Source organism: Oncorhynchus tshawytscha, linkage group LG24 (genome assembly GCF_018296145.1).
Source record: "Oncorhynchus tshawytscha isolate Ot180627B linkage group LG24, Otsh_v2.0, whole genome shotgun sequence".
NCBI lineage: Eukaryota > Metazoa > Chordata > Actinopteri > Salmoniformes > Salmonidae > Oncorhynchus > Oncorhynchus tshawytscha.
In genome coordinates this window covers 31,486,702-31,511,838 of record NC_056452.1, presented here as the reverse complement: position 1 = coordinate 31,511,838, position 25,137 = coordinate 31,486,702, and the positions used below count along the sequence as shown (strand labels likewise).

The 25,137-nt window shown below is 43.6% G+C and overlaps 2 protein-coding genes and 1 non-coding gene across 5 annotated transcripts in view; 2 read left to right on the top strand and 1 right to left on the bottom strand.

Annotated features, from left to right (window-relative positions):
• Positions 1-16,853, bottom strand: part of LOC112236519 (spastin-like) — a 20,059-nt gene extending 3,206 nt beyond the window's left edge. Inside the window, 12 exon segments of the mRNA XM_042305671.1 lie at positions 555-634; positions 1,448-1,539; positions 2,354-2,429; positions 3,085-3,156; positions 3,407-3,462; positions 3,465-3,480; positions 13,514-13,607; positions 14,709-14,845; positions 15,204-15,364; positions 15,960-16,043; positions 16,149-16,232; positions 16,475-16,853. Of these exon segments, the coding sequence (XP_042161605.1) occupies positions 555-634; positions 1,448-1,539; positions 2,354-2,429; positions 3,085-3,156; positions 3,407-3,462; positions 3,465-3,480; positions 13,514-13,607; positions 14,709-14,845; positions 15,204-15,364; positions 15,960-16,043; positions 16,149-16,232; positions 16,475-16,592 (1,070 nt within the window). The 5' untranslated portion in view covers positions 16,593-16,853.
• A 671-nt stretch (positions 16,854-17,524) lies between these two features.
• Positions 17,525-21,983, top strand: LOC121840718 (protein dpy-30 homolog). Of its 3 annotated transcripts, none has more exons than XM_042305676.1 (4): positions 17,525-17,642; positions 19,348-19,388; positions 20,695-20,834; positions 21,663-21,983. In XM_042305676.1, the coding sequence occupies exons 1-4, from the start codon at positions 17,633-17,635 to the stop codon at positions 21,733-21,735; spliced, it is 264 nt and encodes an 87-aa protein (XP_042161610.1). In that variant the 5' UTR covers positions 17,525-17,632; the 3' UTR covers positions 21,736-21,983. The 3 variants fall into 3 exon arrangements, with proteins under 3 accessions (XP_042161610.1, XP_042161609.1, XP_042161611.1); XM_042305675.1 differs by having other exon boundaries at positions 17,531-17,642; positions 20,692-20,834; XM_042305677.1 differs by lacking the exon at positions 21,663-21,983 and adding an exon at positions 18,348-18,409 and having other exon boundaries at positions 17,541-17,642; positions 20,695-20,833.
• A 3,066-nt stretch (positions 21,984-25,049) lies between these two features.
• trnah-gug lies at positions 25,050-25,121 on the top strand. Its single transcript has one exon. It is a non-coding gene; the product is annotated as a tRNA-His (tRNA).
• The last annotated feature ends 16 nt before the right edge of the window (positions 25,122-25,137 follow it).

Genomic DNA, 25,137 nt, shown 5'->3' with positions numbered 1-25,137 from the left:
TACCTGCCTCTCCCCATCTGAAGCATAGGCTACATTAGCCTACTGACGTTACAAGACTGATTCAGAAATTAGGGAGAGACGAGAGATTTTTTTAAGCCAGAGTTAGCTAGCTAATAAGCTTGTGTGTGCGGAGCGTCACCGGAAGTAAAATCAAAACTTGTCTTATCTTTTTTTTTTGTAGCTAATAAATCCAACGCGAGAAGTGCTAAATATAGTATACTTAATTAGCATTGAAAACGTTTTATCTATTATTTTTCTCATTTTTAGTTTGAACCGGTTCAGAACTTTATTTTGTGTGCAGAGCGTTATTAACTGGTTCCCATGTTTCCTGTGTGTGAGTGCATCATATCCAGTACCTGAGCACAGCTTCCTGTGTGTGTTGTGTCCAGTACCTGAGCACAGCTTCCTGTGTGTGAGTGCATCATATCCAGTACCTGAGCACAGCTTCCTGTGTGTGAGTGCATCATATCCAGTACCTGAGCACAGCTTCCTGTGTGTGAGTGCATCATATCCAGTACCTGAGCACAGCTTCCTGTGTGTGTTGTGTCTAGTACCTGAGCACAGCTTCGTCCAGCTCCTGTGGTCTGTTTGTAGCTCCCATCACCAGAACCCTCTCTGCCCCTTCCGACTGCACCTGCAACCATCCAGGAGACTGTTGAAGGACACCATATATACAACCATCCAGGAGACTGTTGAAGGACACCATATATACAACCATCCAGGTGACTGTTGAAGGATACCATATATACAACCATCCAGGAGACTGTTGAAGGACACCATATATACAACCATCAGTGGACGGCCTCACTAATGGCTGAATGCCTATGGCTGAATGGAAGCAAGTCCCCACAGCAATGTTCCTACATCTAGTGGAAAGCCTTCCCAGAAGAGTGGAGGCTGTTATAGCAGCAATGTTCCTACATCTAGTGGAAAGTCTTCCCAGAAGACTGGAGGCTGTTATAGCAACAATGTTCCAACATCTAGTGGAAAGCCTTCCCAGACGAGTGGAGGCTGTTACAGCAGCAATGTTCCAACATCTAGTGGAAAGCCTTCCCAGAAGAATGGAGGCTGTTACAGCAACAATGTTCCAACATCTAGTGGAAAGCCTTCCCAGAAGAGTGGAAGCTGTTATAGCAACAATGTTCCAACATCTAGTGGAAAGCCTTCCCAGAAGAGTTGAGGCTGTTAGAGCAGCAATGTTCCTACATCTAGTGGAAAGCCTTCCCAGACGAGTGGAGGCTGTTATAGCAGCAATGTTCCTACATCTAGTAGAAAACCTTCCCAGAAGAGTGGAGGCTGTTATAGCAGCAAAGGGGGACCAACTCTAATACCCATAATACCCATGATTTTAGAATGAGATGTTCGATGAGTAGGTGTCCACATACGTTGATAATTGCAGACGGGAGTAACATTACAGTGACATAACTAAAATGGTCGTTGGTCTTACCCCGTCAAACTGTATGAGAAACTCTGTCTTTAAACGCCGACTGGCATCGTGTTCTCCTTCCCGTCTCTCACAGAGCAGGCTGTCGATCTCATCTGGGAGGACGGCAAACAGACAGGGATCATAGCGAACGTCACCACAACAGCTACTGTCTGTTCAGTCTCTCAGAAACAAACAACTGTGTGGGTACTGAGTGGTATATAAAATGATACATACAAATGGTGCCCTATTCCCTATGTAGTGCACTGCTTTAGACCAGCGTCCAATAGGCCTTCATAGGGGCTCCGGTCGAAAGTAGTGCACTATGGTAAAACATTTTTATTAAAAGCTGTAAAATGTCACTTTTTTGGACGACCTGACCAAATTCACATAGAAATGTGTGTTATAGATCTGTCACTCTCATTGACAGACAGTCTAAGACGCTGTACATCTGATCTATGTGAGCTAGTTCTATGCTTCTCGTTCTTATGTTTAATTTTTGCGTCTTTTACTTTCGGTTTTGTACACCAGCTACGAACAGCTGAAAATACAATATTTATGCTTATAGAAAAGCGCTTTCTACGGTACAATGATTCTATACACTATACCTGCTTGTTTTGTCACATAAACTGAAATTAGGCAAAACTATTGGAATATTAGCTAGCAGGAAATGGCAGAGTGATTTCTGCATCTTTAACTAGTCCAATTCACCCGTTACTATGTAAAGCGCTTGAGTAACTCACTATGTAGAAAGTCGCTATAAAAATCCAATTCATTATTACTATTAAACAAATGTAATGAACGGTCGGTTTCTTTGGACAGACTAAAAGCAACAAAATACAATGGAAAATGTCAAGTTCAAATATTAATGTTGGACGTCAGATCACTGATGGAAGATAATGAGTATACAGTAAAATCACTTAAACCAACCAATGAAGATGATGGCAGGCTGTAGTTCTCTGGCCACAGCAAACAGAGCTCTGACCAGCTTCTCTCCCTCTCCCACCTGGGAAGGAGAGATACAGGTCAGAGGTCACTCAAGTACAACTACGAACACTTTACACTGGAAGGTAAAGGTCAACTTTATAAAGTGGTTTTAAAAGAGTTCATAAGCAGTTTAAAGACTTATCTGTTTATTGATAGTTAAACTGATCAACTAGTTAGCTAATCCACTAGTTGGGACATATTTCTACCTGGGTACTGGTCTACAGTAGTCCACTACCCTATAGACCCTGGTCTACAGTAGTCCACTACCCTATAGACCCTGGTCAACAGTAGTCCACTACCCTATAGACCCTGGTCTACAGTAGTCCACTACCCTATAGACCCTGGTCTACAGTAGTCCACTACCCTATAGACCCCGGTCAACAGTAGTCCACTACCCTGGTCAACAGTAGTCCACTACCCTGGTCAACAGTAGTCCACTACCCTATAGACCCTGGTCAACAGTAGTCCACTACCCTGGTCAACAGTAGTCCACTACCCTGGTCTACAGTGGTCCACTACTCTATAGACCCTGGTCTACAGTAGTCCACTACCCTGGTCAACAGTAGTCCACTACCCAGGTCAACAGTAGTCCACCACCCTGGTCAACAGTAGTCCACTACCCAGAGAATAGGGTGCCATTTTGGACACAGTAAATGAGTCTTAAGACTCCTCACCCATTTAGAGGTCAGACTGGAAGCACTGATGTTAAAGAAGGTGGCATGGGACTCCATGGCTACTGCTTTGGCCTGGGTAGAGGGACAAAACAGATCAATCATTATCATGAGAAAGAGGACTCCATTTCTACTGCTTTGGCCTGGGTAGAGGGACAAAACAGATCAATCATTATCACGAGAAAGAGGACTCCATTTCTACTGCTTTGGCCTGGGTAGAGGGACACAATAGATACATTTATTATCATGAGAAAGAGGCATAATGTCTTCAACATGCAGGCAACACCATGTGATGTCATTTGATGGTCACAAATGTTTGACTCACCAGCATGGTCTTTCCGTTGCCTGGGGGACCGAAGAGGAGCAGACCTCGTGCCGGGATCTGAGACCAGTGAACAGCTAGAGGGGGACAAACACAACACCATAGACTGGAGTAGAGGCAACACCATAGACTGGACTAGAGACAACACTACCATAGACTGGAGTAGAGACAACACTATAGACTGGAGTAGAGACAACAGCACTATAGACTGGAGTAGAGACAACACCACTATAGACTGGACTAGAGACAACACCACCATAGACTGGACTAGAGACAACACCATAGACTGGAGTAGAGACAACACCACCATAGACTGGAGTAGAGGCAACACCATAGACTGGAGTAGAGACAACACTATAGACTGGACTAGAGACAACACTACCATAGACTGGAGTAGAGACAACACCACCATAGACTGGACTAGAGACAACACCACCATAGACTGGAGTAGAGACAACACCACCATAGACTGGACTAGAGACAACACCACCATTGACTGGAGTAGAGACAACACCACCATTGACTGGAGTAGAGACAACACCATAGACTGGAGTAGAGACAACACCACCATAGACTGGACTAGAGGCAACACCATAGACTGGAGTAGAGACAACACTACCATAGACTGGAGTAGAGACAACACCACCATAGACTGGAGTAGAGACAACACCACTATAGACTGGACTAGAGACAACACCACCATAGACTGGACTAGAGACAACACCATAGACTGGACTAGAGACAACACCATAGACTGGAGTAGAGACAACACCACCATAGACTGGACTAGAGACCACACTATAGACTGGACTAGAGACAACACCACCATAGACTGGAGTAGAGACAACACTACCACAGACTGGACTAGAGACAACACTATAGACTGGACTAGAGACACCACCACTATAGACTGGAGTAGAGACAACACCACTATAGACTGGAGTAGAGACAACACCACTATAGACTGGAGTAGAGACAACACCACTATAGACTGGAGTAGAGACAACACCACTATAGACTGGAGTAGAGACAACACCACTATAGACTGGAGTAGAGACAACACCACCATAGACTGGAGTAGAGACAACACCACCATAGACTGGAGTAGAGACAACACCACCATAGACTGGAGTAGAGACAACACCACCATAGACTGGAGTAGAGACAACACCACCATAGACTGGAGTAGAGACAACACCACCATAGACTGGAGTAGAGACAACACCACCATAGACTTGAGTAGACAACAACACCACTATAGACTGGAGTAGAGACAACACTACCATAGACTGGAGTAGAGACAACAGCACTATAGACTGGAGTAGAGACAACACCACTATAGACTGGACTAGAGACAACACCACTATAGACTGGACTAGAGACAACACCACTATAGACTGGACTAGAGACAACACCACTATAGACTGGACTAGAGACAACACTATAGACTGGACTAGAGACAACACTATAGACTGGACTAGAGACAACACTATAGACTGGACTAGAGACAACGCTATAGACTGGACTAGAGACAACACTATAGACTGGACTGGAGACAACACCACCATAGACTGGAGTAGAGACAACACCACTGGAGTAGAGACAACACCACCGGCTACTTAGAGCGTGATCACACGGTCGTCCATGACAGCTGATGCTCTCATGCATGCCTCAGTATTGCTTGCCTCCAGGCTATAGTGTTGTCTCTAGTCCAGTCTATAGTGTTGTCTCTAGTCCATAGACTCCATAGACTGGACTAGAGACAACAATAGACTGGACTAGATTGAATCGTACTACACCGGCTACAACACTCGTCTTATGTGGCACAGCCGCGAGCTGCCCAGTGACCCGAGCCTACCAGACGAGCTAAATCACTTCTATGTTTGCTTTGAGGCAAGCAATACTGAGGCATGCATGAGAGCATCAGCTGTCATGGACGACCGTGTGATCACGCTCTAAGTAGCCGATGTGAGTAAGACCTTTAAACATGTCAACATTCTCAAGGCCGCTGGGCCAGACGGATTACCAGGACGTGTGCTCCGGGCATGTGCTGACCAACTGGCAGGTGTCTTCACTGGCATTTTCAACATGTCCCTGATTGAGTGTGGAATACCAACATGTTTCAAGCAGACCACCATAGTCCCTGTTCCCATGAACACAAAGGCAACCTGCCTAAATGACTACAGACCCGTGGCACTCACGTCCATAGCCATGAAGTGCTTTGAAAGGCTGGTCATGGCTCACATCAACACCATTATCCCAGAAACCCTAGACCCACTCCAATTTGCATACCGCCCCAACAGATCCACAGATGATGTAGTCTCTATTGCACTCCACACTGCCTTTTCCCACCTGGACAAAAGGAACACCTATGTGAGAATGCTGTTCATTGACTACAGCTCAACGTTCAACACCATAATACCCTCAAAGCTCATCACTAAGCTAAGGAACCTGGGATTAAACACCTCCCTCTGCAACTGGATCCTCGACTTCCTGACGGGCCGCCCCCAGGTGGTATGGGTAGGTAGCAACACATTTGCCATGCTGAGTCCTCAACACGGGGGCCCTCAGGGGTGCGTGCTCAGTCCCCTCCTGTACTCCTTGTTCACCCACGACTGCGAGGCCATGTACGACTCCAACACCATCATTAAGTTTACAGACGACACAACACTAGTAGGCCTGATCACGGACGAGACAGCTTATAAGGAGGAGGTCAGAGACCTGGCCGGGTGGTGCCAGAATAACAATCTATAACAATCAATAGAACCTCTCCCTCAATGTAACCAAGACGAAAGAGATGATCGTGGACTACAGGAAAAGGAGCGCGTCCCCATTCTCATCAACGGGGCTGTTATGGAGCAGGTTGAGAGCTTCAAGTTCTTTGGTGTCCACATCACCAACAAACTAGAATGGTCCAAACACACCAAGACAGTCGTGAAGAGGGCACGACAAAACCTATTCCCCCTCAGGAGACTAAAAAGATTTGGCATGGGTCCTGAGATCCTCAAAAGGTTCTACAGCTGCAACATCAGAAATGTTCAGAAATTGCTCGGCCTCCGACCGCAAGGCACTACAGAGGGTAGTGTGTACAGCCCAGTACATCACTGGGGCGAAGCTGCCTGCCATCCAGGACTTCTACACCAGGCGGTGTCAGAGGAAGGCCCTAAAATTGTCAAAGACCCCAGCCACCCCAGTCATAGACTGTTCTCTCTACTACTGCATGGCAAGGGATACCAGAGTGCCAAGTCTAGGACAAAAAGGCTTCTCAACAGTTTTTACCCCCAAGCCATAAGACTCCTGAACAGGTAATCAAATGGCTACACAGACTATTTGCATTGCCCCACCCCCCTCTTTACACTGCTGCTACTCTCTGTTAATCATATATGCATCGTCACATTAACTATACAGTTATCTACATACTATCTCAAATAGCCCAGACTATCGGCATTGTCACCCACCACCCGCCAACTCCTCTTTTACACTGCTGCTACTCTCTGTTCATCATATATGCATAGTCACTTTAACCATATCTACATGTACATACTACCTCAATCAGCCTGACTAACCGGTGTCTGTATATAGCCTGGCTACTTTTATAGCCTCTCTACTGTATATAACCTGGTTACTGTATATAGCCTCCCTACTGTATATAGCCTGGTTACTGTTTATAGCCTCTACTGTATATAGCCCCTCTACTGTATATAGCCTCTCTACTGTATATAGCCTCTCCTGTATATAGCCCGGTTACTGTATATAGCCCGGTTACTGTATATAGCCCGGTTACTGTATATAACCTCTACTGTATATAGCCCTCTACTGTATATAGCCTCTCTACTGTATATAGCCTCTCTACTGTATATAGCCCCTCTACTCTATATAGCCTCTACTGTATACAGCCTCTCTACTGTATATAGCCCTCTACTGTATATAGCCTCTCTACTGTATATAGCCCCGCTACTGTATATAGCCCCTCTACTGTATATAGCCCTCTACTGTATATAGCCCCTCTACTGTATATAGCCCCTCTACTGTATACAGCCCTCTACTGTATATAGCCCCTCTACTGTATATAGCCCTCTACTGTATATAGCCCTCTACTGTATATAGCCCCTCTACTGTATATAGCCCTCTACTGTATATAGCCCCTCTACTGTATATAGCCCTCTACTGTATATATCCTCTCTACTGTATATAGCCCCTACTGTATATAGCCCCTACTGTATATAGCCCCTCTACTGTATATAGCCTCTCTACTGTATATAGCCCCTACTGTATATAGCCTCTACTGTATATAGCCTCTACTGTATATAGCCCCTACTGTATATAGCCCCTACTGTATATAGCCCCTACTGTATATAGCCCCTACTGTATATAGCCCCTACTGTATATAGCCTCTCTACTGTATATAGCCTCTACTGTATATAGCCCCTACTGTATATAGCCCCTACTGTATATAGCCCCTACTGTATAAGGCCCCTACTGTATATGGCCTCTACTGTATAAGGCCTCTACTGTATATAGCCCCTCTACTGTATATAGCCCTCTCTACTGTATATAGCCCCTCTACTGTATATAGCCCTCTACTGTATATAGCCTCTACTGTATATAGCCCTCTACTGTATATAGCCTCTACTGTATATAGCCTCTACTGTATATAGCCTCTACTGTATAAGGCCCCTACTGTATATAGCCCCTCTACTGTATATAGCTCCTCTACTGTATATAGCTCCTCTACTGTATATAGCCCCTCTACTGTATATAGCCCTCTACTGTATACAGCCTCTACTGTATACAACCTCTCTACTGTATACAGCCCCTCTACTGTATATAGCCCCTACTGTATATAGCCCCTACTGTATAAGGCCCCTACTGTATATAGCCTCTACTGTATATAGCCTCTCTACTGTATATAGCCTCTCTACTGTATATAGCCTCTCTACTGTATATAGCCTCTCTACTGTATATAGCCTCTCTACTGTATATAGCCCCTCTACTGTATACAGCCTCTACTGTATACAGCCTCTACTGTATATAGCCTCTCTACTGTATATAGCCTCTCTACTGTATATAGCCCCTCTACTGTATATAGCCTCTCTACTGTATATAGCCTCTCTACTGTATATAGCCTCTACTGTATATAGCCTCTACTGTATATAACCTGGTTACTGTATATAGCCTCTCTACTGTATATAGCCCCTCTACTGTATATAGCCCCTCTACTGTATATAGCCCCTCTACTGTATACAGCCTCTACTGTATATAGCCTCTCTACTGTATATAGCCTCTCTACTGTATATAGCCCCTCTACTGTATATACAGCCTCTACTGTATACAGCCTCTACTGTATATAACCTCTCTACTGTATATAGCCTCTCTACTGTATATAGGCTGTATATAGCCTCTCTACTGTATATAGCCTCTCTACTGTATATAGCCTCTCTACTGTATATAGCCCTCTACTGTATATAGCCCCTCTACTGTATATAGCCCTCTACTGTATATAGCCCTCTACTGTATATAGCCTCTCTACTGTATATATCCTCTCTACTGTATATAGCCCTCTACTGTATATAGCCCTCTACTGTATATAGCCTCTCTACTGTATATAGCCCCTACTGTATATAGCCTCTACTGTATATAGCCCCTACTGTATATAGCCCCTACTGTATATAGCCCCTACTGTATATAGCCCTCTACTGTATATAGCCCCTACTGTATATAGCCTCTCTACTGTATATAGCCCTCTACTGTATATAGCCCCTACTGTATATAGCCCCTACTGTATATAGCCCCTACTGTATAAGGCCCCTACTGTATATGGCCTCTACTGTATAAGGCCTCTACTGTATATAGCCCCTCTACTGTATATAGCCCCTCTACTGTATATAGCCCTCTCTACTGTATATAGCCCCTCTACTGTATATAGCCTCTACTGTATATAGCCCCTCTACTGTATATAGCCTCTACTGTATATAGCCTCTACTGTATATAGCCTCTACTGTATAAGGCCCCTACTGTATATAGCCCTCTACTGTATATAGCCTCTCTACTGTATATAGCCTCTCCTGTATATAGCCCGGTTACTGTATATAGCCCGGTTACTGTATATAGCCCGGTTACTGTATATAACCTCTACTGTATATAGCCCCTCTACTGTATATAGCCTCTGTATATAGCCTCTCTACTGTATATAGCCTCTCTACTGTATATAGCCCCTCTACTGTATATAGCCTCTACTGTATATAGCCTCTCTACTGTATATAGCCCTCTGTACTGTATATAGCCTCTCTACTGTATATAGCCCCTCTACTGTATATAGCCCTCTACTGTATATAGCCCTCTCTACTGTATATAGCCCCTCTACTGTATATAGCCCTCTCTACTGTATATAGCCCTCTACTGTATATAGCCCCTCTACTGTATATAGCCCTCTACTGTATATAGCCCTCTACTGTATATAGCCCCTCTACTGTATATAGCCCTCTACTGTATATAGCCCCTCTACTGTATATAGCCCTCTCTACTGTATATATCCTCTACTGTATATAGCCCCTACTGTATATAGCCCCTACTGTATATAGCCCTCTACTGTATATAGCCTCTCTACTGTATATAGCCCTCTACTGTATATAGCCTCTACTGTATATAGCCTCTACTGTATATAGCCCTCTACTGTATATAGCCCCTACTGTATATAGCCCCTCTACTGTATATAGCCCTCTACTGTATATAGCCCCTACTGTATATAGCCTCTCTACTGTATATAGCCTCTACTGTATATAGCCCCTACTGTATATAGCCTGTATATAGCCCTCTACTGTATATAGCCCTCTACTGTATAAGGCCCTCTACTGTATATAGGCCCTCTACTGTATATGGCCTCTCTACTGTATATAGGCCTCTACTGTATATAGCCCCTCTACTGTATATAGCCCTCTACTGTATATAGCCTCTCTACTGTATATAGCCCTCTACTGTATATAGCCTCTACTGTATATAGCCCTCTACTGTATATAGCCTCTACTGTATATAGCCTCTACTGTATATAGCCTCTACTGTATATAGGCCCTCTACTGTATATAGCCCCTCTACTGTATATAGCTCCTCTACTGTATATAGCTCCTCTACTGTATATAGCCCTCTACTGTATATAGCCCCTCTACTGTATACAGCCTCTACTGTATACAACCTCTCTACTGTATACAGCCCCTCTACTGTATATAGCCCCTACTGTATATAGCCCCTACTGTATAAGGCCCCTACTGTATATAGCCTCTACTGTATATAGCCTCTCTACTGTATATAGCCTCTCTACTGTATATAGCCTCTCTACTGTATATAGCCTCTCTACTGTATATAGCCTCTCTACTGTATATAGCCCTCTCTACTGTATACAGTCTCTACTGTATACAGCCTCTACTGTATATAGCCTCTCTACTGTATATAGCCTCTCTACTGTATATAGCCCTCTACTGTATATAGCCTCTCTACTGTATATAGCCTCTCTACTGTATATAGCCCCTCTACTGTATATAGCCTCTACTGTATATAACCTGGTTACTGTATATAGCCTCTCTACTGTATATAGCCTCTCTACTGTATATAGCCCTCTACTGTATATAGCCCTCTACTGTATACAGCCTCTACTGTATATAGCCTCTCTACTGTATATAGCCTCTCTACTGTATATAGCCCTCTACTGTATATACAGCCTCTACTGTATACAGCCTCTACTGTATATAACCTCTCTACTGTATATAGCCTCTCTACTGTATATAGGCCCTCTACTGTATATAGCCTCTCTACTGTATATAGCCTCTCTACTGTATATAGCCTCTCTACTGTATATAGCCCTCTCTACTGTATATAGCCCCTCTACTGTATATAGCCCTCTACTGTATATAGCCCTCTACTGTATATAGCCTCTCTACTGTATATATCCTCTCTACTGTATATAGCCCCTACTGTATATAGCCCCTCTACTGTATATAGCCTCTCTACTGTATATAGCCCTCTACTGTATATAGCCTCTACTGTATATAGCCTCTACTGTATATAGCCCCTACTGTATATAGCCCCTACTGTATATAGCCCCTACTGTATATAGCCCCTACTGTATATAGCCCTACTGTATATAGCCTCTCTACTGTATATAGCCTCTACTGTATATAGCCCCTACTGTATATAGCCCCTACTGTATATAGCCCCTACTGTATAAGGCCCCTACTGTATATGGCCTCTACTGTATAAGGCCTCTACTGTATATAGCCCCTCTACTGTATATAGCCCCTCTACTGTATATAGCCCCTCTACTGTATATAGCCCCTCTACTGTATATAGCCTCTACTGTATATAGCCCCTCTACTGTATATAGCCTCTACTGTATATAGCCTCTACTGTATATAGCCTCTACTGTATAAGGCCCCTACTGTATATAGCCCTCTCTACTGTATATAGCTCCTCTACTGTATATAGCTCCTCTACTGTATATAGCCCTCTACTGTATATAGCCCCTCTACTGTATACAGCCTCTACTGTATACAACCTCTCTGTATACAGCCCTCTACTGTATATAGCCCCTACTGTATATAGCCCCTACTGTATAAGGCCCCTACTGTATATAGCCTCTACTGTATATAGCCTCTCTACTGTATATAGCCTCTCTACTGTATATAGCCTCTCTACTGTATATAGCCTCTCTACTGTATATAGCCTCTCTACTGTATATAGCCCCTCTACTGTATACAGCCTCTACTGTATACAGCCTCTACTGTATATAGCCTCTCTACTGTATATAGCCTCTCTACTGTATATAGCCCTCTACTGTATATAGCCTCTCTACTGTATATAGCCTCTCTACTGTATATAGCCCCTCTACTGTATATAGCCTCTACTGTATATAACCTGGTTACTGTATATAGCCTCTCTACTGTATATAGCCTCTCTACTGTATATAGCCCCTCTACTGTATATAGCCCTCTACTGTATACAGCCTCTACTGTATATAGCCTCTCTACTGTATATAGCCTCTCTACTGTATATAGCCCTCTACTGTATATACAGCCTCTACTGTATACAGCCTCTACTGTATATAACCTCTCTACTGTATATAGCCCTCTCTGTATATAGGCCCTCTACTGTATATAGCCTCTCTACTGTATATAGCCTCTCTACTGTATATAGCCTCTCTACTGTATATAGCCTCTCTACTGTATATAGCCTCTCTACTGTATATAGCCCTCTACTGTATATAGCCCCTCTATATAGCCCTCTACTGTATATAGCCTCTCTACTGTATATAGCCTCTCTACTGTATATAGCCTCTCTACTGTATATAGCCCTCTACTGTATATAGCCCCTCTACTGTATATAGCCCCTCTACTGTATATAGCCCTCTACTGTATATAGCCCTCTACTGTATATAGCCCTCTACTGTATATAGCCTCTCTACTGTATATAGCCTCTACTGTATATAGCCCTCTACTGTATATAGCCCTCTACTGTATATAGCCCCTCTACTGTATATAGCCCCTCTACTGTATATAGCCTCTCTACTGTATATAGCCCCTCTACTGTATATAGCCCTCTACTGTATATAGCCCTCTACTGTATATAGCCCCTCTACTGTATATAGCCCCTCTACTGTATATAGCCCCTCTACTGTATATAGCCCTCTACTGTATACAGCCCTCTACTGTAACTATTCACTGTTATTTATTTCCTTACTTATCTATTGTTCACCTAATACCCATTTTTTACTTAAAAATTGCACCATTGGTTAGAGCCTGTAAGTAAGCAGGTCTACTACACCTGTTGTATTCGGCGCACGTGACAAATAAACTTTGATTTGATTTGACTAGAGACAACAGACTGGACAAGAGACAGCAAGACAACTGTGAAGCCTGATTCCCACAATAGTGCCGACCTCAACTGTACTGTGCCCTGCTCGGGTATTTTCATTTCAAATTGTCCTTTCAAGCAAATATGCTGGATGTGTAAACAGACCAGACCGAAGCAGCTCAGCTTGGGTAGGTTTGACCCTCGAATGAGAATCAGGCATAACTGACAGACAGCAGCTCATAACACAGAGTAGAAAGCAAACATGTTCACCTCAGGTCTGAGTGCAGGCAGGATAACTATCTCCTGAAGAGCTTGTTTAGCCAGCTCCTGACCCGCTATGTCTTCAAAGCTCACTGACGACCCACTGAAATACACACACAATGTTTAAATGACTCCAGAACCCCAAGCATTCTCAATTACAGTCATGGGTTGTAAATACAGGAGAGCTAGAAACCCGCCTTAACAAAAGTATCAGTGTGTGCCGCCTCAAAGGTCGAAGAGTTTGACGTCAGGGCGTCCCCAAGATGTTCAACGTGTAATTTGATCCTGACTGTAGTCCACTGCGCTATCCACTATCATCGTCTCTAGAATCCTCCATTTGATGTGCTGAGGGTCTTCTCCGTCATAGCCTAGTCACATGTCTGTTAGTTCTGTATAGCCAACTCCCCAGAAAATGACCAAAAGACTACACAGATCGCTCCGGGGACATGGCTACGCGGATCGCTCCGGGGACATGGCTACGCGGATCGCTCCGGGGAACGGGCTACGCGGATCGCTCCGGGGACCGGGCTACGCGGATCGCTCCGGGGACCGGGCTACGCGGATCGCTCCGGGGACCGGGCTACGCGGATCGCTCCGGGGACATGGCTACGCGGATCGCTCCGGGGACCGGGCTACGCGGATCGCTCCGGGGACCGGGCTACGCGGATCGCTCCGGGGACCGGGCTACGCGGATCGCTCCGGGGACCGGGCTACGCGGATCGCTCCGGGGACCGGGCTACGCGGATCGCTCCGGGGACCGGGCTACGCGGATCGCTCCGGGGACCGGGCTACGCGGATCGCTCCGGGGACATGGCTACGCAAATAGCTCCGGGGACCGGGCTGCGCGGATAGCTCCGGGGACCGGGCTGCGCGGATAGCTCCGGGGACCGGGCTACACGGATAGCTCCGGGGACCGGGCTACACGGATAGCTCCGGGGACCGGGCTACACGGATAGCTCCGGGGACCGGGCTACACGGATAGCTCCGGGGACCGGGCTACACGGATAGCTCCGGGGACCGGGCTACGCGGATAGCTCCGGGGACCGGGCTACACGGATAGCTCCGGGGACCGGGCTACACGGATAGCTCCGGGGACCGGGCTACACAGATAGCTCCGGGGACCGGGCTACACAGATAGCTCCGGGGACCGGGCTACACAGATAGCTCCGGGGACCGGGCTACACAGATTGCTCATCTATCCTACCCGTCTACGATTTCATTCAGTATGAAGCTGGCCAACTTGCTGTCCACATTCTTGAAGTTCTTCATATCCCTCTTCTGTGGTTCCTTCGATGCTGCTGGTCTACCATTCTGTCCTCTCCCTGCAGCCCGAGGGACAACCTTAGAGAGAACACTCCGTAAGTGTATAAAAATACACATAAAACAAACAAGATACACTATGAGCAACAACGTCCCATTTGAAACAGTATTTAAGACAAATTATGACTCAGAAATGTTGTTTTCCGTAAACTGTTAGCGGGGAGGTTATAAAACTAGGACTAAATAATTTATGGGACTAGAGGATAGGGGACGGGGATAGAACAAGGCCTGTATTTTAATGGGACCAGAGACAGGACAAGGCCTGTACTTTAATGGGACAGAGACAGGACAAGGCCTGTATTTTAATGGGACCAGGGACAGAGACAGGACAAGGCCTGTACTTTAATGGGACCAGGGACAGGACCTGTACCAGGGATACCTTGATATTGTTGGTCCTGCTTGAGCCAGTGCTTGCTGGCTTACTGTGACCTGGTCCTGGTCCTGGCTTGTTCTTTGGACCAGTAGGCCTCACTGGAGGGGTAGGGAGATGGCCTGGTGGACTCTGAGGGCTGTGGCTCGTTTTAGACGCCGATGTACCTTCTGTGGCGAGAGACAGAGAGAGACAGAGAGAGAGAGACAGAGAGACAGAGGGTGAGAGAGAGGGACGGAGAGAGGATGAGAGAGAGAGGACGGAGAGAGAGGATGGTGAGAGAGAGAAGACGGAGAGAGAGAGGTTGAGAGAGAAAGGACAGAGAGAGACAGAGGGTGAGAGAGAGGATGGACAGAGAGAGACCCTACAAGGTTAAATTTTAAAAAACAAAAACATTAGTAATATAACTATTTGCAAATTGCTAAAACACATAGCTGCTAATATAACAATTGAAATGTCAATCTCTTTTAAACCTTTTTGAGTGAGAAGTACTGATCTTAGTCAGGGATTTATTTACAACACAAATCTGTGTAGCTCAAAATCTAAGTGTGGCATCACTTCAAAGTGTTATGAGAGAAGACTGCAGCATGCCTCATATATTACCAGAATGGGAAGTCATCATGAAGACTGCAGCATGCCTCATATATTACCAGAATGGGAAGTCATCATGAAGACTGCAGCATGCCTCATATATTACCAGAATGGGAAGTCATCATGATGTGATACAATCTAAAACAACGTTCTCAACATCGTCAGAGAGCTGACCTAGAAGAGCGAGTCGGTCCTTTGCCATGGTGAGATTGTTGATCATCTTAGTTTGAAGCCTCTTCGAACGATCACAATGTTCTCCTAAAGTGAAAGTGAAAGACAGCGAAACGTGGTCACTGGCCAACGGCCACAACACAAAACAACCTCATATTAACTTGAAAGATAATGAGGTAGGAATTAGCTTACCTTGTCCTGTGACTTCAATAGCAATCCCCCTTTGAAGCTCTGCAATGCCTTTCTGATACCACTGTACTGCCTCCTCCTTGACACCTGCCATAACAAACCCACAGGCTCAGTCACAGAGAGAGAGTAGACAGACAGACAGACAGACAGACTCCCAGTGAGCCATTGCATAGTCACACAACATGTACGATTGGCTTCGATGCAACCAAGAGTTTTGACATTGTCAAACTCTCTTGGTTTCATCGAAGCTACTAATGTATGATAAACATATACAATATATATATATATATATATATATATATATTTTAAGGTAAGGAGATGCATTCAACCTTTGTCATCTTCATCGATCTTTAGTGCCACGGATATGTATTCAAATGCTCGTTTATGGTAGTTTCTAATGATTTCTCCGTTGTCGTTGCTGTCCCCCGCCCTAACTTTGGCCGACATGGTAGTGAAATAATGTACAACTAGTTACAGTCGCTAGCTACATCAGAATCTCAAATACAGGAGTAAACAGAGAGATCTAAACACCAGAAAAGGGCGTCAGCGAACTCAGCAATGTATTATTGTATCTCTAACCATTTTCATATCCGACAGATGATCGTAAACGTGTCTATTTTTACAATAATATCAAAACCAATGCAGAGACCCAGTCCCCACAGTTCCAAGACATCGGTGTTTTGTTGAAACAGGAAGTTGGCGTCACGCATGCGTGGAATTGCGGCACTTGTCGAACATTTAAACAAGATCCTAAATACGGTAATAAGTGTATAGACACAAATATAATGTAATACGGTCACGTAAATCGATACGCACTGACAGTAGATAAATAGGGTGGAAGTTTACCGTGGCATACCAAAAGTAATGTAATATTCGTTTTTAAATTTTAGAAATAACAGGAGAAGATGCGAAGCGAGTGGGATAACTGGACACAAAATCTGTCATCTCCAGGTTCACTTTTTTCCCCGCTCAACAAGCGGCGAGTTTTGTATGCAGGTCAATGAGTGTCGCGTTTGGTTAATTAAACACAATTGAATGGTTTATTTGTTACTTGTGTCTTATTTAATCGAATAAACGTGTCGTAATGTTTAGGTTCTTACCAGTGTACTGATATATAAGTAGGACAAGTGACATCCCGCCAACTTTGAGGGGAAAAAAAAAAACACTTTATATCGGAGTTGTTCAAGCGCATATCTGCCCTCTCATTGGCTTGAATGGGCCCACCTGATCTTGCGTCCTCCCGACTGCCTTCCATTTCTGAAGACATTTATTTTCATTGTTTGAACGGTCACTTGAGCATCTGGTCATACATCATAGATCATCTGTGGCTCTGCGTTCAGAAATGTCAGTACTATCCCTTTAAAAGTCGCATTTCCGGGTTTTGGATAGCCAATCAGAGCGCCTTATTTTCTGACGCCTGCTCAGTTATCTCTCCACGGCTGTAGTTGTTTCGGCGGCGACATCAATTTAGGAAACCAACATAAACCATGGCAGAAGGTAACCAAAAATACGATTATACGAACATCTAACGCCTAAGATCACGTAGAAAATATTTATTTTGCAGCCAGTTTCAGATTTATAAGCGTTTTTGGAAACCGTAGATTAGAGACCACGTCGAGTAGCTAGCGAGCTAACATTAGCTAGCTCGTAGTTGGTGACTTGTCCATTGTTGGGGAGTAAATTAACAATTTAACGTTACATGTATATAGAAAGAAAATATAAGCTAAATCATTTCGAAGATTTGACTGTGTTACAGTTCATATCAGGAAATCGGTCAATGTAAATAAATTGGGCATGAATATATGGCTTTCAACATGGAAGGGAATACAGATTCCGAATATCTGTTGGTCAGATACCTTAGAAGAAAAAAAATAAGGACAAAAAAAAAGTAGGGTCTTGGATCAGAACCAGTCAGTATCTGGTGTGACCACCATTTGCCTCATGCAGCGCAACACATCACCTCGTTTGTATAGAGTTGATGAATCTGTTGATTGTGGACTGTTGTCCCACTCGTCTTCAATGACTGTGTAAAGTTGCTGGAATTTTGACTTTCATATTAGGAATGTGACCAAAATAGCTTTTTACCACCTGAGGAACATCGCCAAGGTGCAGCAGTTTCCCTCTCAGGCTGATACAGAGAGACTCATCGCTTTAATTACAAGCAGGCTTGACTTCTGTAATGCTCTCCTGTCTGGTCTACAGAATGCTGCAGCACGGGTACTGACCAAGACCAGATGGAGAGGACACATTACACCGGTGTTAAGGTCTCTGCACTGGCTGCCTGAGAGTGTTAGAATTCATTTTAGGATTCCACTATTGGTTTTTAAATCAATCCACCATTGTGCAGCTCAATACCTAACATAAAGCATGTCTGATATGTACCCAGTAGGTCCCTCAGATCCTCTGGCCTTTTAACTATCCTGAAGCCCAGGACCATGAGGCATAGAGAGACAGCCTTTAGTTATTACGCCCCCAGCCTCTGGAACGGCCTGCCAGAGAACCTGGGGGCTGAAACTGGACATATTTAGAAGAGATCTTAAAACACACCTTTTTTTAGATTTGCTTTAGTAGTGCTTTTTAGTAGTTCCATTTTTGTTATTCTTTAAAAAAAATGTTATCCTCTGTTGTGTAGTAAATATTTCTGTTTTTTTTTCCTGAGGTAACTTTAGTTCAGTAAACTATATTTTTATTAAGGATTGCTTTAGTGTAGCTTAACTTCCTCCAGTGTGAAGTAATTTCATTCCCCGCCGTCACCATGTTCAGTGGCTTCCCCAACCCTGCCGCCATGTTCAGCTTCCCCAACCCTGCCGCCAATCATGTTCAGCTTCCCCAACCCCGCTGCCGCCAATCATGTTCAGCTTCTCCAACCCCGCTGCCGTCGTCATGTTCAGCTTCCCCAACCCTGCTGCCGTCGCCATGTTCAGCTTCCCCAACCCCGCTGCCGTCGTCATGTTCAGCTTCCCCAACCCCGCCGCCGTCGTCATGTTCGGTGGCTTCCCCAACCCCGTCGTCATGTACAGTTGACAGAGACTAGCTACTAGAATCGACTCCATCTGTTTGCTGCAGATGGTTGGTTGCTTTGACATCGTAGATCAGAACGGAGACCAATGCTATCGTAGAAATAGAATAGCTATGTCACTGACTTTGATACCTGATCAACACCTTTGCCTTTTTACTCACATTGTGTTTTGTTGACATTCAGATCACACAGGCATGGACCAGAGCAGGGAGAGCCATACAGCTGTAAGTCACTGTACTGTGTGTTGAATCAGAGTCTGGGCTTACAGGAGACATGGAACATTCTCCTTTAAACCCACGAATCAGCCATTCAACTTGCAATTCAACAGATTTTTAAGCTTAATAAATGTCAAAATACATGTTGGTACCAAAGAATGTAGTTTCGCTGAACAACTAACGTTACGGCCGGTGTGTACTTCCACAAAAGGTTTCAATAAAAAAAGTTACATGGGCCCGAGGAAAAATACCTTGTCTGGAAAAATTCAAAGTATTATTTTTGACCAAGTGTGCTGGTGTCCAAATCCACCTCTTCTGCACCTCCAATAAAAATGACTCATTACTGCCACCTACAGGTCGGCTGATCCAGCAGCAGGAAAGGTCATTGAGTTTTATCACCTACAACAACAGTGTTTTTACGTCACAACAATCTGTTTCAGCGGAGCTAAATGTAATAATATTTTATGTAAGTAGATTTAGTTGACACATTTTACGTAGGATTTATTCAGTAGACACTAGGATACATGTTTACAGTGATTGTATATTTCTAGATGGGATTTATTCAGTGTATTGTAATTACATTACTAATATTGCAAGAGAGGCAGAAGAGGTGGATTTGACGGATGGTCAAATACAATACAATACTTCTTTCCAGACAAGACAATTTTCCAGTTGCCTTGTAACTTTTTATTTAAACCTGTTTTGGATGTACATACTGACAGTAATGACGATAGTTGCTCAGCGAACCTCCATTCTTTGAACATATTTTGACATGATTAAACCTGAAAAGCTGGTGAATGGTAAGTTGAATGGATGCTTCTTGGGTTTAAAGGCGAATCGCCATATTTAACGTCTCCTGTAAGCCCAGATGCTGGTGTGTGTGTGTGTGTGACTGTTTTAGGGAAATATTAGCCTCTGCTACAGTGTTTCACCTCAAAGTGAATGAAGCCTTGAGCTGAGGTTAGGAAAATATTAGCCCATGTTATAGACCGATGTTACTGTTCAATAATAACTACTGTCTGCATGATGGTGAAGCTAGGGATCTATTAACACATGTTATAGACATCGATCTTACTGTATACTGTCTGCATTACATGATGGTGAAGCTAGGGAACTATTAACACATGTTATAGACATCGATCTTACTGTATACTGTCTGCATTACATGATGGTGAACTTGTGAAGCAATGGAACTATTAACACATGTTATAGACATCGATCTTACTGTATACTGTCTGCATTACATGACGGTGAACTTGTGAAGCTAGGGAAATACAGGCTGACATGCTTCTACATTACTCCTCCCCTCCAGAAGATGGAGGATACCGAGAGGTCCAACACGGAGAAGTCGTCTAAACAGAAAGTGGATCTTCAGTCTCTCCCAACACGGGCATATCTGGACCAGACTGTTGTGCCAGTCCTTCTACAGGGGCTCTCTGTGTTAGCCAAAGAACGGTGGGCTTAAATAAATCACATTTTATAAAGTCCTTTTTTTCCCCTTTTTTTTTTTTACGTCAAAGTGCTTTACAGATACCCAGCCTAAAACCTGAAAGAGCCAGCAATGCGGAGGCAGAAGCACAATGGCTAGGGGGAAAAGTCCCTAGAAGGCAGGAACCTAGGAAGAAAAATAGACGAACCAGGCACCAATTTATTTTATTTATTTCACCTTTTATTTAACCAGGTAGGCCAGATCACCTTTATTTAACCAGGTAGGCTAGTTGAGAACAAGTTCTCATTTACAACTGTGACCTGGCCAAGATAAAGCAAAGCAGTTTGACACAAACAACAACAACAGAGTTACACATGGAGTAAACAAACATACAATCAATAATACAGTAGAAAAATCTATATACAGAAATAAATAGGCCATGGTGGCGAAGTAATTACAATATAGCAATTAAACACTGGAATGGTAGGATGTACAGAAGATAAATGTACAAGTAGAGATACTGGGGTGCAAACGAGCAAGATGGATAGATAAATAAATACAGTATGGGGATGAGGTAGATTGGATGGGCTACATGTCCTTTCCCTGTCTTTTATGCTGTATAACCCCAGTCTCACAACATCAGCCTGTGTTGTGTGGTCAGGCTGGGCACTGAAATGAAGAATAGATACCCGCACACTGAATAATGCCCGCGTTGTTTTTGTTGAACACTGTGCCAAATAAAACAACACATTTCAGTTTCTGTATAATGGACCAATAAAGATTTTGTATTGTGTTATTTACGTTTTATTTGATGACTGATTTTTGTATTAATCCTAGCTCTTCTCCTCTTCTAGGCCTCATAATCCCATTGAATTTCTAGCTGCACATCTCCACCAGAACCAGTTTCAATATGAGGACCGCATCTAACACCTCTGAAGAAACTACACTGGTCGACTTATCATCAGAGACAAGCTGTGTGTTTTCATTTAGCATCTGGATTGTAAAGTGTTTTTTTTCTTTTTCCTATACTGTATGTACCGGCTGGAGTATACTGATTTCTTATTATTTTCTATCATACATGTTTGTTGAACAAACACTTTTTTTTTTTTCTGTAATTGACTGTACGTGTTAGTGTTACTTCCCCACATATTCCCATTAAACACCCATGACTCATATCAAATGTCTGATATTCTGAGATATATTCTGATTCAGAACATTCTGCATTCATAAGAGAACCAAATATCACAGTCATGGTAAGAAAAACTTAAATCGTGTAAAGTAACGATCAGCTAAATCATTGCTCGTAAGCAGTGCTTGACTTGGGTTGAAATAAGTTCAGGAGCTGTCGTTTCCCAATCTGTTCACTGAAATTCACAAATGACATTATGCTATATAGAAACCTCTGATTATTCACTGTTAAGGGTTCATACACATTTTTCATTACTTCTCAAATTACTTTTAACCACATTTCCATTATAGCCTGGAAAAGTAAGCATTATTGACATTTGAAGGCTGCTGTGTCTGATTCCCATGTAGGCCTACCATCTCCTGTCGTTGTGCCCTTGTCAACATGTGGTCAACCCTCCATCTGGAGAGCTCCTGTTTTGTGAAGGCTTGGCTTTTGATCCAACCCTGAAACACCCATATCTGCCCAAGGTCCTGTTGAGCAGCTGATGTTTAGGCTACAATGTGATTAGAGCAGGGCTTGAACAAAAGCCTGCACACCCAGTAGCTATCCTGGAGTATGGTTGCCACCCTTGATATAAAATATTACAACCATATTATTCCCTCATTCAATGAATCAGGGGATCAAACGGATAAGGTCAGCTACTTTAGAGCCAGGAACTGTATCTAACTAGACATGTTCACATACAGTATATACTATGCTCTAATATACATGTTCCAGGGGAGATCTATGCACAGCAAATTATTTGTCCATTAGGCTATTCTTATATTTTTTAACCTTATCGAATATACATGGCTACGGTTTAACTGAGGGGGAAGCCCAGCTTTCCAACGGTACATATTTATTTAGGCTATCTACTGTGCCGGCGGAAAGGGGTCAACATGAATGCTTAGTTAGCTATAGTTACCTAGCGAGAACTGCTATAAATTAAGTTTTTAATTGGTTATCTAGTTAGTCGTTATTATATACCTGCTGCTGAAATATCGCTTGCTCTATCCTCACGCTGGTTCACATCCAGCACACAGACATACACTAAAAGGCCATGATGGCTGATGTGTAGATTTTTTTAACGATTCATAATATTTAAAAGTGTGAATTACTTTAAATTGGAATCATGTGCGTTCAGGTTGGCGCATTTTAAATTTTCCGCAATCTGGAACAGCACAGATTAGCGGGTTAATAAACATGAACAATTCAGATTCAGGAAATTAATCCCCACTCTACATTACTATTCAATGCAGATCCCGCCTTTATTGCGCATTGGTCACCCTTTTTTGCCTTGGTGTGTGTAACAGTATAGCTTTATAACCCCCATACCCGGGCGCGAACCAGGGACCCTCTGCATCAACATTAGTCACCCACGAAGCATCTTTACCCACTGCTCCACAAAAACTGCAGCCCTTGCAGAGCAAGGGGAACCACTAGTTCAAGGCCTCAGAGCAAGTGACCTCACCGATTGAAACGCTATTTAGCGCGCACCACCGCTAACTAGCTAGCCGTTTCACATCCGTTACATGTGAATCTGGGCCGGTGATAGGCTGTTTTATAGAAGAGATGTATGCTAATACTACAGAAGCCCACAGAGGACATGGAGATACAAAAATAATTCCCTCATGTCTAGATCACTATTTATCTCATGATCACGACTTAACAAAAGTTGTTTTGTCAAGGTCACGAGATAATTTTCTCATGATCATGACATTACAATTATTTTTTTTTTTTTCGAGATTAACTCTATAAATAGGAATATAATAATTTATGATAGGTTGACAGTATGGTTGAGCCGGCAGAGCCCACTGTGGATCAGGACGTGTTTTAATTGATTGCTACACTAGACATGTCATGCTAACATTATGCTTTCATTTGTGTTTGGTGCTCATTATCAGTTTACAAATTAGAGTGTTAGCAGGCTAAATGTTCCTTGCCGTGAGCTAAGGGCATCTGAGCCCTAAACAATGCCTGACAGGCGACTAAGCCTCCCAGGCTGCATGCCACCCCCAAGACCAAAGCCAATCGCATGCAAGGCGCTAGTCTTGTGAGTGAGCTAGCTAGCCAGGTAGTCTTGTTAGTTAGCGAGCTAGTTATATATGCTAGTTGTTAGCATGCATAACTGATATGTGTATAATTGTAAGGGACACTTCATGTTTTATGGATAATATTTATATTTACAGTGGGTGAGCTCCATGCCTGACAGTCTGATTAAATTCAATAGCAGTCTCAGTGGCTGATAAATCAGGATTCTACCTTGTAGGCTATTTCATAGGTAAAGCTCCTGGCAGGCAGATTAGTAGTCAGTGCATTATGTATATGATCAAGACTGGGTGGGCTCTATTCCTGGCAGGCTTATCAGATTCAATAGCAGCCTCAGAGACTGATAAAACAGGACAGTGCATTATGTATATGATCAAGACTGCTGCCTAGTCGGCTGTCTGCAGGGAGCCTTATATATGAAACAGTCTACAAGGCAACATCCTGATTTATTGATGATTTATTCCTATTGATTCAAAGCCCACTGCGAAATCGGCTTAAAACAAAGTGATTTAAAGGGCATGTGGAGTAATGAGTAGCCCTCTTTGTTTTCACATGTAAAAGTGATTACTTTTGGGCTTTATCTGCCTTTCCGAATGAAGACGAGTTAGACAATTAAAACCTTTATTTTATGTTTCTGGCCTTGTTGACCAAATTACGGAGTGGCACAGATGCCCGATGATGAAACGAGCAGATGTCCGGTGCCCGCTGCACAGCAAAATCGAATCCGCCTATTTATATACAACAATGGGCGAGTTCGTTTTGCATGGCCCAGTGGTGGGCAGAGTTTGTACATTTTAGATCAATCCGTTGGTCCTTAACTGAAATCTCCACTCAAACGGGGAACCGGGCCATGGTGTCCCAAAGAAGTCCCGAAAATGCAGTTTGCATTGAGAAAAATCAGCTTTGTACCATGATTTCAATTAAATGAGAATTACAGGATAAGCAACACTTCCAACGAAATGCGGTGAATGAGCGTTCTATGGGAGGGGGATATATCCCATGTACATATAAGCCCTGGTAGCTCGCCGTGATCGTATAGTGGTTAGTACTCTGCGTTGTGGCCGCAGCAACCCCGGTTCGAATCCGGGTCACGGCATTGCGGTAGACAATAT

Excerpts from the sequence above, each read along its gene's own strand:
- LOC121840718 (XM_042305675.1), top strand. Across the intron at positions 19,389-20,691 it reads GCAGGGAGAGCCATACAGCT|AAGATGGAGGATACCGAGAG; the intron begins GTAAGTCACTGT and ends CCTCCCCTCCAG. Across the intron at positions 20,835-21,662 it reads TCTGTGTTAGCCAAAGAACG|GCCTCATAATCCCATTGAAT; the intron begins GTGGGCTTAAAT and ends CTCCTCTTCTAG.